This window comes from Ascaphus truei, chromosome 4 (genome assembly GCF_040206685.1).
Source record: "Ascaphus truei isolate aAscTru1 chromosome 4, aAscTru1.hap1, whole genome shotgun sequence".
NCBI classification, from domain to species: domain Eukaryota; kingdom Metazoa; phylum Chordata; class Amphibia; order Anura; family Ascaphidae; genus Ascaphus; species Ascaphus truei.
In genome coordinates, this window is record NC_134486.1 from 373,316,300 (window position 1) to 373,328,557 (window position 12,258).

At 39.1% G+C, this 12,258-nt stretch overlaps 1 protein-coding gene across 3 annotated transcripts in view; it reads right to left on the reverse strand.

The window, feature by feature from the left end:
• Window positions 1–200: 200 nt before the first annotated feature.
• Window positions 201–12,258, reverse strand: part of LOC142492168 (uncharacterized) — a 67,055-nt gene continuing 54,997 nt past the window's right edge. For all 3 annotated transcript variants that reach the window (XM_075594844.1, XM_075594843.1, XM_075594845.1), the window contains 19 exons: window positions 11,375–11,502; window positions 11,139–11,282; window positions 10,248–10,331; window positions 9,464–9,631; window positions 8,744–8,840; window positions 7,357–7,580; window positions 6,351–6,504; window positions 6,073–6,281; window positions 5,870–5,987; window positions 5,586–5,791; window positions 5,297–5,408; window positions 3,800–3,969; window positions 3,660–3,733; window positions 3,466–3,593; window positions 3,024–3,213; window positions 2,694–2,832; window positions 1,176–1,272; window positions 829–921; window positions 201–284 (listed from right to left, as the gene is read on the reverse strand). In XM_075594844.1, the coding sequence (XP_075450959.1) occupies window positions 265–284; window positions 829–921; window positions 1,176–1,272; window positions 2,694–2,832; window positions 3,024–3,213; window positions 3,466–3,593; window positions 3,660–3,733; window positions 3,800–3,969; window positions 5,297–5,408; window positions 5,586–5,791; window positions 5,870–5,987; window positions 6,073–6,281; window positions 6,351–6,504; window positions 7,357–7,580; window positions 8,744–8,840; window positions 9,464–9,631; window positions 10,248–10,331; window positions 11,139–11,282; window positions 11,375–11,502 (2,555 nt within the window). In that variant the 3' untranslated portion in view covers window positions 201–264. The remainder of the gene's footprint in view (window positions 285–828; window positions 922–1,175; window positions 1,273–2,693; window positions 2,833–3,023; window positions 3,214–3,465; window positions 3,594–3,659; window positions 3,734–3,799; window positions 3,970–5,296; window positions 5,409–5,585; window positions 5,792–5,869; window positions 5,988–6,072; window positions 6,282–6,350; window positions 6,505–7,356; window positions 7,581–8,743; window positions 8,841–9,463; window positions 9,632–10,247; window positions 10,332–11,138; window positions 11,283–11,374; window positions 11,503–12,258) is intronic.

Consider the following 12,258-nt stretch of genomic DNA (forward strand, 5'->3'; position numbering starts at 1 on the left):
GTCAGTGACTTAATTGACTTTTTTTAACCAGTGAAGAATCCCTACTAACCAACTATCAACATGAACTTTGAGAGTTTTAGATCTGCCAGACTATGTGAGCTGGCACCAACATTTAAAAAATAAATAAATAAAAGTTTCCAACTAAAGCAATGCAAGTGCTAGGACTCAACCTTTAGCTTCAGAATGCTACAAGACTTTTTTGCATCATTAGTTTTATTAACAGTGTGACATTTTCAATAAAATACATCTGGAAGTCAATGCAAATCAAGAAAGCGACGCGCCGTCTGGAAAGAATGAAAAGAGTTGTTAGAAAGCATTATTACTGTACAAACAATGCAATCCTCCACCCAAGGGAGGCAAATCTTGGCAGATTATGCAGTCAGATCACAACTACTGGCATTTTGAATACAGGTTCAACCACCATCTTTACATATTACATATAGGCCTTTTACAAGATATTCCATGATTGTTCCCCTTCCCATGAAGGATTAAGAGATGGATATGGGAATTTACAATGAATTAGTAGGTTCATAAATTCCCATTTTGAAGAGCTTCCATGTCTTTAACATGCATAAACTGTCATGTTCTGCCTGGATTTGAATATTTAACCTATTGTCTATGCAAGACAGGATACATTGTACAAATTGTGCTTTGTCCATAGATATCCCATAACGGTTTTAGATCTAACTGCAAACACTCAATCTGAAGTTACAGTTCACTATATCCTCTGTTTGTAATTGGCAAAACAAAAAAAGAAAACCCACACCACACAAATGTGCTCGTATGCCTCTGTTCAGTTTGTGCGTCTCCATAGTCATTAAATCTTACATTGTTTGAGGTTTGTGCCAGCTTCAGATTCCAGTAGCAGAGCTCCAGAAGATACATATCCATGCATATTATGGTTCGTGTCCACACTCCGTCCTGATGTGCAGAATTAACAAGGTGAATTTTCAGCAGAAATGTATGGGGAACTCTAAATTTGCACAATACCCTATAGCAATTTTTATATTACCGCCCTTTAAATTGCCCTCACTTCTAGGAAGATAAAGCTGCCTGCAAATCAAAGTTAGCTGTTTTAGAGCCTTCAGCTTTGACCATCTTTGATCCTGGGATAAATGTTATAAGGCATAGTGGGTCCTGCTACATGAGGAATTACAGGAAAAATAAACACTTACCAAATCTCTGTCTGTCAGGTATACAAGCTCTTGTGCAAAGTGGATCAGAAGAGAGTTGGTCAGCATTGCAAATAACCACACTACAGTGAAAATAAATCTGTAAAAAAAAAAAAAAAAAAAAAAAAAAAAAAAAAGAAAGAGACAACTATATTGCATTATAACATCAAAACACATTTGTAGTCTCCACAGCATATGCCCAAGTGTGTATGTTTTACATTAGCACTTTGGAAATCTTTAAGCCAGTAGACACATGCATCATAGATTTGAAAGGGTTCTCAGCACAGTTTGTATTAGCCAAGTTTGGTAGACATTGTAAGTCCAATGTTTACATTTAGTAAGGAAATGGAGAATTAGAGGTTTCAAAAATCAGATCACCTCCTTTGAACCCAATACTGTACATACAACAGCTCCCTCACATATTCAAGTCTGCCATCTCCCCCACACCGTTCTGCAATAGCTGTATTAGAAGCAGTTTACTGTACTTGGACAGGAAGTTATGTTACTTTGTATTGCTGCCTAAAAATACTTTAGGAAGTTCTATTTTCTAAGCAGTCACCAAGTTGTATGGCATCTTAGGCCCACGCTAGTAAATGGTAAGTAGGGATGTCTTACAGATCAACAGCCTACAGGATAGGCCTTACTGTCCATATAGTGCCATGAAGTTACAGCACTGACTCCATCTAGTGTCCAGACTCTGCCCTCCTTAAGCTGATCTGCAATTGCCATTATAGAAGAAAAAAAAAAAAAAAAAAAAAAAAAAAAAAAAAAAACACACATCACAGGCCAGGCCTCTGATCACACTGCAAGGCAGGTAATCAAGGCATGGTGCCAAGTGAGTACAGGAAAACCACCAGGAGCCATAGAAGGCCCATGCAAGATTGAGGGTCTGCAGGCTATAACCAGAAAATGTAGAGTTTAGCAAGTCTGCATGCGGACTTATTTTACAGTACCATCTTTCCCTGAAAGTCTTGGTGGCCCATGAGCTTTTAGAGTCACCTAATACTGGTTAAGAGGAATACAATAATTCATAACTAAAATCAGATGCACTCAATTGTTAATTTCTACAGGGGGAGAGGGAAAAAAAAAACCCCACCACCAAAAGTCTTCTGCATTCAATTAATTATATGGGATACGAATGCCACGCTGTCAGTGTTAAGGTCAGCAGAAGTTCTATTAAAATAAAAATAAAAAAAACTCAGAATAGGGTTACTGCAGTGTATATGTAAAGTTATGATCCTCATGCCACCAAAAAAAAAAAAAAAAAAAAAAAACAGATTGAAGCCATTAGCAAAGGTTTTTGGAACCTGGCATAGTAAATAAACTCAAAATTGGTCTTTTGTCTCCAACCTGCTCACTGCTAGTGGGGCCAGCAACTCATTATGGGTGGTGATCTGCCAGTTTATGGGTTAATGTAGAACTGCAGTTAACATTTTACCAATTGCAGCATAAATGTAAAGGGATAGCATGCAAGGCATTTAATGAAACCATTTCAAACACTTACTGTACAAACATACTCACCTCTCCTAAGTAAGCCCTCTCTTCTTGCACAAATGTAAACATTTTCACTTCAAATCTTTTTAGGTGGCTAGGGAACTTTACTCTGGTGTCTGCATTTACTGGGTGAAATATGGTTTTGTAGTCCTCACTATATTCACAGCTGCGAAACAAGAGGTTGATGATAAACCAGACAATACAGTAGATTAAAGTTCTGCCCATTCCATTGCACAAAATAGTACTTCAGTACGTCAAAGTTCAGTTGAATTTAACGATCTAGTTCCAAGAGTAATGAAGTTACAATAAGGGCTAGTAAACAGTATATATAAAATATAGAAGTGCTGCATACAGTACCTGTTCACAACAACATCCCACTTTGGAAAGCTTCCCCTGTCAGAAGAGGCTGTAGCCCAGCAGGTTTCTAAGAAGAGCTCAAGCCGAGGATCTACACTGTACAGGAGTTCCACTTCAAAATACAAGGACTCCCTCAAGTATCTCACAACTGGATACTCTACAACCTCATAGAAGTCTGTGTATGGCATGTCTGAAAATAGATTGAAGCAAACATTGTAGGCCAACCATTAGTGATGTCCCATTGTTTACCAAGACAGCTGCATGGCTATAAAAATGGTACTACAACCTAACATTAAGAAACACAGGAAGCACCCAATAATCTGCCATATTGATTAAAGCCATCTTTGCAAATAGAGTCAAGTAGACCAACTCATTTTCTACATGAATTCGGTAAAATATTTGGGATTTTATATGAGAAGCAAGTACCAAGTTTAAGCCTTACCTTTGCTTAGTCTCATAACTAAAGCAAGAGATCCATATGCTGTCTGAGCACTAGGTGTTGGGTTGTCATCAAAACCATACTGAAGAAGCAGAGTCTCATTTATGGTGTATTCACATGCAACTTTAACCCTGTGAATGACACAGCGGTTAGACTGAGCCTCAGCCAACTCTCACACTCCAGAAACAAGCACTTACTTGTAAGCGGCATCTGACATTCCAGGACTGAAGTAGGATATTTCATTTTCATAGGTCATTGTGGTTTGCTTGAACTACAAAAGAGAACAGAAAATAAATAGGATATTGGACCGCCCAACCCACCCCATATTACAACTTACCCTTCTAGTAGTGCCACACTTGCTGGCAGCAAATATAAATGTTGCACTTCGTTCTGTTACTGAAGCAGGTTTGCATCTTTTATCTCTTAAAACCAGTTGTGATGGATCCATGTTTGGCACAGCAGTTATTTTTGTTACAGTAACGGCCATGGTCCCGTTTGGAAGACAATCTGTAAAAATGTGCTCCAATGAGAAATGTTCAAAAGCCATTCCAGCCGTTTAAAGATTAGAGGCAGTTGTGCAGAAACTTGTGTAATCTTTGAGGTTGTACTATTACTGGACAAATAATGGAACATAATTGATCATGTTAAGTGAGCATATCCATAGTTCTATTTATGGGCGAATTTCAGCATGTGGTAGAATCAAATCTGCCATGGCATTAAATAATTACTATAAGACCTGCAAGCAAATGGTCCCAGCAACCAGATGTAATGGACCTTCGGATTAACACAGAGGGGGTCCCTGTGTTTTAATGGGACTCGCGCTTTGTGAATCCTACTGGACTTCACCTGTCTGTAAGAGACACGCACCAGTCACTCTACCTGCACGCCTCCAACAGGCGATCGTGGGGCTTTTATTTTAACATAGTAGCTGGGGGTTTCAGGAGCGGAATTGCATTAATTTCAGCCTCAAGGACCCCCTGCTTCCCAAGTTACAGGCCCTGTTATGTACCTGGAGATTTAAATAAAGCAGGGGTATACCAGCACCTGTAACTTGGGAAACAGGGGGTTCCCGAGGCTAAAAATAATGTAATTCAGCTCCTGAACCCCCCTTTCCCCCCCACTACAATGGTAAAATAAAAGCCCTGCGATAGCCTGTTGGAGGCACGCAGGTAGAGTGACTGATTCAGTCTCACCCTTTGTGCACATCTTAGACAGGTGCAGCCTGGCAGGATTCACAAAGCACGAGTCCCATTCAAATGCAGACACCCCTGCTGTGTTAATCTGATGGGCCATTACAGCCCACTAGGGACTGTCCTGCAGTGTGGCCCTGATGTGCTCTAGAAATTCCCATGGAGGCTGGGCCATAAGGAAAGGTTCCAGTTGGACAAACCTCCATACTAAATGGGGCAATTATCAAATTAAATGTAAGCATTCGCAGATTTGATATGCCCTTTTGATCCCTTGCAGCAAGTATTTCCTAAAGGAGTGCTCTTGGCACTTAAGCTGCGTTTATAGTGCCTTGCGACGGTGCTCCAAAATAAAGCAGTTGACTCCGTCGCAAGCTCTTATAGTAAGCGTGACGGAGCAATTGACAATTTGGAAGCCGGGTAATTTTTTTTTTTTTTTTTTAGAGACAGTTGCCACGTGACTTTAAACCAATCAAATTGCACAGCTCGCCCCTTTAGTGACGTCACTGGCCTTGGTCGCCAGCGCTAAAAATCAAATTGCAACTTTCGCTAGTGGCGACGTCATCGGTCGCGTCACCAGCACTATAAGCGCATCTTAGCGTAAACAGTGTTAAGAATGACAGTAGAGCAAGATCACGGAGAGTTACCAATAGGTTGCTTGGGATCCATGCATGAAATAGAGAAGTCATGCATGGGAAGTCCAGTAGATCCATCTTTTAGTGTTAAAGGAAGAGTGCCCATCAGCATTTTGTTACTGACCTAAATTGGAGGAGGAAAGTAAAATTAGATTGTCTCCCTACGGGGTAAAACTGAAACCATTTTTATAAACCACACAATGTTTGAACTAGGTAAACCCCAGAGCTATTAGTAAACCATGTAATTTTAGTGGCAAGAAAGGGATATTACTATGAAGTGAATAAGCAGTTTATTCCTTACCTCATACAAGATAGAGGTTGAATATCGAGGAACTACAAGCATAAAGTGTGTTCTGTTTGCATTGAACACAAACCCTTGGCGCTGTGCGGTTTCTGGAGTCAAAGGTAGGTTTTTAACATAAGGAAGCCAGTTGGTATCCACATTCCCACGGATGACCACCAAGTTCAGGTTATTTTGATCACAATATCCCGAAGCAACAGGCAGCACTAATAATGTAAAGACCAACAATTATTTCCGTAGGAGACAAAGCTACAGTACATCAGTGCTTGTAAAAGGTTACTTACCAGCATCTGGGAGCGGGCAGGTTATTATAGTAGAGTATGTGAAGGTCTCATTACTTGGAAACACCTTGAACCCAAAGGTAACGTTTAGGATATAATCTCTGATGTCATCTGTGACATACTGAAATAGATTGGGGAAGGAGGTGAGCCATGCAAATGATTTTACACAAGCATTATACAAGTTAATTAGTATATACATACTGTACCTCTTTCTTTACATTTGGAGCACCAAAAGGGACTTTTAATACAAAAGTAACACTCCCATTTGGATGCGTTACCGAAAATATGGTGTAGCCCAACTTAACAGACTCTTGTACTGGTAGAGTTACAGGACCAATTGTCAAGTTCACCAGTTCAACATCAGGGAGGAACGTTCCGATTGTGACATTAAATATTTTGGTGAGGGGGATTGTATCTAAAAAAGGAAACAAAAAATTACCAAAGAGCATTTAAATTTTTTCACCTTTGCACATGTATTTCATACCATTTTTTATAATTGGTGGCCGACGTTCAAAGGGTGTTTTTATTTCCTTAATGATTGTGTGCTTTGTTAAGCCCCATCTGTTGTCTTCCCATACATTTTCAAGGAGCAAGTTGATACTGTAAGTGATGCCATGCTCTCCATTGACTACATGAGTCTGAAAACATAACATAAATGTAAAAAGTAAGGTGTAGTACACATTGGTACTGTTCTAATCATATTATTGAAGATACTTTAAGTTGACTGCTTCAAAATGTTAACTAATTTCTAGTCGGGCAATACATTGCAGTTTGCATCATTAGCAAATTGGTCAAAGGGGAGAAAAAAAAAAAAACTAACAAGTTGTAGCTATTGGTATCAATATCTAGCACATATGCCATCAAGGAAACTATACACAAGACATTAAGGCCAAGAGGCCAAAGACGATTTACTAACCCCTTCTGTGTTTGGACACATGGCAGAGAAAGTCTAATTTTTTTTAATCAATTTTAAAGCCAGCATTATGTACAGTGCATGAAATTATAATCTGTTCTGTACATTTAGCATTTTACATTAGTACAGAATGCATGTAGCATTAGTCATACCCATATTAATGTATTCTCAAAATAAGTACGGCTCCCATTGAAACCGCTCATGTTCGTTTATATAACTGAAATCAACCCAGTGTCACCAAAACAAGACATTTTTCTATACGTTCTGGGTTATAAAGTGGAAGACTGACCAAGTTGATGCTTGGCAGCAAGTTGTATACAGACTGATTCTTGAAAAGCTTTTTTTTTTAAATTGTATTTTTTTTAAAGTCGGGTATAAAGTATAATTAAACCCACTGAAGCCATTACCACAGCTAGTGATGTGGGTCACTTGTGTCATGTACAGTGTCACGCCACAAGTTTGTTTGTTCTTTGCAAAGCTTCATTGGTCTGCTGATGTCTTCCCCATGGTCATTTAACTATGCTACAATTGAAGAGAAAACATCGCCCTGCAGACTATTAAGAGTTTTAGCACTCACCTTGTAATAGCCACCATAAGCACCTAAAGGAACAGTGACTATAGTGGCCTGGTTGCTGTCTGCCACCACATACTTTCTATTACGAATTTCACTGTCAGTCAGTGGGGAAAGGTTGACACCAAACTTAACACGGCTATTCTTTATATTACTGGCACCAACGAGTAGTGGAGAAATATTTTTTGGAACACCCCATGTGATGACTCCTTCTGTATACTTTACGTCATCTAAAAATTAAAAAAAAAAAAAAAAAAAAAAAAAAGCCATTATGCCAAAATCTTTACCCAAACTTCTACTCTGAACTTCTGCTTTATAGGCACCTCCGGTAGGGGCTTCACTGTACAGGCAGTGTTTTGTATCAAGCATAGAAGTTTGCAGTGGTGTCATGGTTAAACTATGTGAAAGTAAACTCACATCTGTAATAGTCATGCCAATTTGTTAAGTTACAGGTAAAAATAAATAAATGTTAAATTCATAAAAAGTTGAGCAAGAAAGGTGTTCCAATTCACATTAGTCAAGCACAGACTTGAGTCAATGCATTACACCATATGAAATAGGGTCCCAAGATTGTTTGGCAAACTAGCCAGTTGCAAATGCCCAAGAAACATTTGTATGTCTAACTATACATGCTGCCCCTTCTGTTCCTAGAAAGAAGTCCGGACCAAGAACCAACATTGCATCTGGTCATCTTTATTGGAGACAATTTGTGCCGCTTATGCAGTAGTTACGACCTGGTTTATGAACCGACATGGTTACCATTAAGGCGTTTATCAATACATGTTCAGTAAATTGCCATTTGGAAATCTGGTGGTGGCTCGAGTATAAAGTAGTGAACACTGGCCATTTTGTGGCTTCTTTGTACTTCAAAATAATCTATTCGTGTTCAACGCGGTTTCTCTTAACTGAAAGATTAAGGCCTGCGAGGTCAACATGGAGCTCTTCCCAGAGCAGTCTGAAGGTTAAACATAGGCACTAGAGATACATTATGATTAACAAAACCATGACATGCTCAGCAGGCAAGATAGCAAACAAACTAAGTGTCTAGGCTTAGAAATTATTCTTGCTGCTTAATGGCCTAGTTTAGTGCAAGTGAAAATATAACCAGAGCAGTGTCCTTTACTGTTACTTGAAGAGGAATTTGGGGGAAATCTCCCAATATATTAGCTCAGCTTTTGAAAGAGGCTAATATTTGAATTTATAACACCCAACCTTCAAATTTGACCACTTACAGATGTAGCAGACATTTCACCTGTTAACAGGCATGTTAACATTAATGCCATTGAAAGACAGGGGATTAGGAGATAAAATAAGTTATGCAGTTGAGCATAAGCATCTGCTACATCTGTATACCAGGTTATGCAAAATGCTTGAGACCATTGGAGGTACTCACCAATAGGGCAAGCCACTGCAGTATCAACCAGAAGGATTACCCAGCGCTGTTTGTAGAATATTGTTGATCTTACAGTTGAGAACACTACTCCTTGGACCTACGGATCAATACACAAGCTACTGAGGTGGAAATGAAACAAAAACACATGATTTTAGATACCATGCATGTATATCTTAATTTATATAGCACCATTAATGCACATAGTGCTTCACAGCAGTAATATACGTGACAATCATAACAAATATAAACAAGGGGAGAAGTGCTTCAGACAAAACATTTAGGAAGAGTCCCTGCTCTGAAGAGCTTACACTAATTGTTAGCTAGAACGTACAGAGACAGTAGGAGTGCATTCTGGTAAGTGCATCTGCAAGGGGCCAAGGTTAATATGTGTTTATCATCCATGAAGTTACTCATGCTTCCTTAAGCAGGTGTTTTAAGATGGGTCTTAAGTGTGAGAGAGGGTGCTAGTCTGGCATTGAAGGGAAGGGCATTCCAGAGGTGTGGGGCAGTCAGTGATAAAGGTTTAAGGTGGGAGAGGGCTTTAGATACAAAAGGGGTAGAGAGAAGACATCCTCGAGCAGAACACAAGAGTCAGGATGGTGCATAGTGAGAAATTAGGGCTGAGCGTTTACAGGCATTAAAACCAGGATTATAGTCTCCAAGTGTGTACCCTGCCACCAACAGATATGACAGCATATTATCTGTGAAGCTGCTACTTACATTTTGACGTTGTGCTTCGCTGGCATTGTAAGGAGCTCTGAACAAGATTCTTGATTCTGTGGTGTTGATGCCATATCCAGCATTTTGAGCATCACTGACCAACATTGCTTTCCGGGTTGATGGAAGATGGAAAACCACTTGCCAGATTGACAAGAGCCCCGATACAGCCTTAAAAAAAAAAAAAAAAAAAAAACAAGCACCACATTTGGTTATTAAATATTTTTGTTGACAAGACAATCAACATGTGACTAGCAAACTCCTGCTACTTGGCAATACCAATTAAGAGTAAAAAATAAATAAAGTCTTCAGCATGTGGATCTCCTTTCACATACAGTACAGTAGCATCTTAAATCCATTTACTGCCAGGAAACAATCAGCAAAAGATTAGAGGCAAGCTACTGTAAGCAGTTTTAATTTTTATATACAGGTTTTAAGCAGGAGTCTCCAGAGCTGATGCCCATTAATTCCAGCTCATCGGACCTCTTTGCTTCCAGTAGCTACTCCAGGCATCACATTATGGCTGCTTTTGAAAGCACCCAAACCCTGCAGGTAACTAGAACGCCGGGACATCTGGTGCTAATCCTACTGGCCCATGTGATGAGGGAGCTTTAGACTGCAGAGATACCAGCACCCCGTTTGGGAGGCAAGAATCTCCAAACATGGGGTCCCCGTAACTGGAATTAATGGGGACACTATTTGCTTTTTTAATTTATAGAAAACAGAGCATATGCAGAAATGTTAATGCCATTTTTAATTCAACCGTGCACTTTACGTAGCCACGTACCTGTGGAAAGGCAGCAGACCAGTCCTCTGGTTCATCTTGCAATATTCCTTCAGGAATCAGCGGAATCTTCTTCCGGACCGATACCTTAAAAACAAAGATATATATTATATATTTGTAAAGGGTAGCAGGGTTGATAACTGTAAAGTGCAATCAAATCTGTTAATGTATAGTCCTGGTTAGAATATATATATATATATATATATATATATATATATATATATATATATATATATATATATATATATATATATATATATATATATATATATATATATATATAATGTGTCACACTCACTTTAAGTACACTCGCGAGTAAGTACATATCGCCCAATAGGCAAACTGCAGCTCACGCATGCGCCTGTCATCACGTCCTGAACAGCAATACCGGTTCCCTACCTGTACCAAAGCTGTGCGCAAGCAGGGAGACTATAGAGCCTGTTACAAATGCGTTATTTACATCAGTTATGCATGTATATGACGATTGCAGTACAGTACATGCATCGATAAGTGGGAAAAAAGGTAGTGCTTCACTTTAAGTACATTTTCGCTTTACATACATGCTCCGGTCCCATTGCGTACGTTAATGCGGGGTATGCCTGTATATAGTGTCAGAACTATTTAGATCATTACCTTACTGACCACCCCTCCTCACGGCAAGAACGGTTATCAACAGAAGCTCATTGGGCAACAAAGGATTAATCACTGATTATAAGAGGTATCAGGTTATTACACCATAAACTATAAATATACAATCCAATACTGGACACTTTAGAAGACCTGTAAAAAAGATTGCAGCCTTTCTTTCAATAGACACTAGATAGATAGAATAGATAAACAGATGAAAATGAAAAATTCTGACATTACGGTGTTGAACAGGGCAAAGTATTTTACCTCCATGTAGTTTGTTTCACACAGAATCTCACGGGGACTCCAGTCATAGGGGCAGGTGACCGCTTTCACATATCTCACCGATCCACTCATATCAGGGGTAGGAGCTATATCAATTTGCACTGTTACAGTGAAGTGACCATCATCCTAAAGAAGATTAAGTCAAATGTATCATTTGCATAGTTTGGTACTGAGGTCAGCCACTGTATGATCAAATTTGAGAAAACAGTACAACTTACCACAATCACTGTATAACAGCTAAGAAGAGAGGCCCTAAAATCAATGTTACCCCAAAAGTCATGAGAGATGGTATAACCACATTGTGTAGCCAGTGCATCATTGATCTCAAAGGCTCTTCCAAATTGGTCTGTAGGAGAGAAAATTACATTGCATGTATCGCATATATATGAATGGGGAAATCCTAGGCTCCTGTACCAAGTGGCATAAACCAAACATGCAGCGTAGACTTACAGATTTGGCATTGTATTATACTGAGCTATAAAGTGCTCTGCCCTGTGTGCCAGAAAATAACCAATTTAGTGGAGTTTTTATGCAATGTATCAATGACTTGTACCCCCTTCAGTACTGAAGGAGTTAAAAAGACGTTACAATTCTCTGTATAGAATAGCTTCAATTGGTTAGTTGACAGATATTATAATGTCAATTTCACTAAACTTCAGGGGGAAAAACAAAAAAGGGTATATGAGCACTTGTACAGTATTCACACAATCATGTGTCACTAATCTACTACCCTGCTTTGCAGGACATGATTGAGCTTTTTTAAAGTTGGCACAACACATCAAGGCATTACAGTAAAAGACAAGCACTTAATGGAAACCTTTACCATCTTAAATATTCATTTGTAGTTTTAGGGAGTTCAATTATGGTATCAAAGTTACTAAACTAATACTATTCAACCCATACAAATGCTCATTAAATTACTTCAACCTTCCCCCCCCCCCCCTCTCCAACTGTTGCCATTTTATAGCAATGTATCACTTAAACAGGTTGCATTGTGAACCTTACAGCAGCAATGTAGGTAGAAAACATTACTGGACAACATTCAATCATACAAGACATTTATACAAATACTGCATATGTACTGAGGGGGATGGTTTTGACT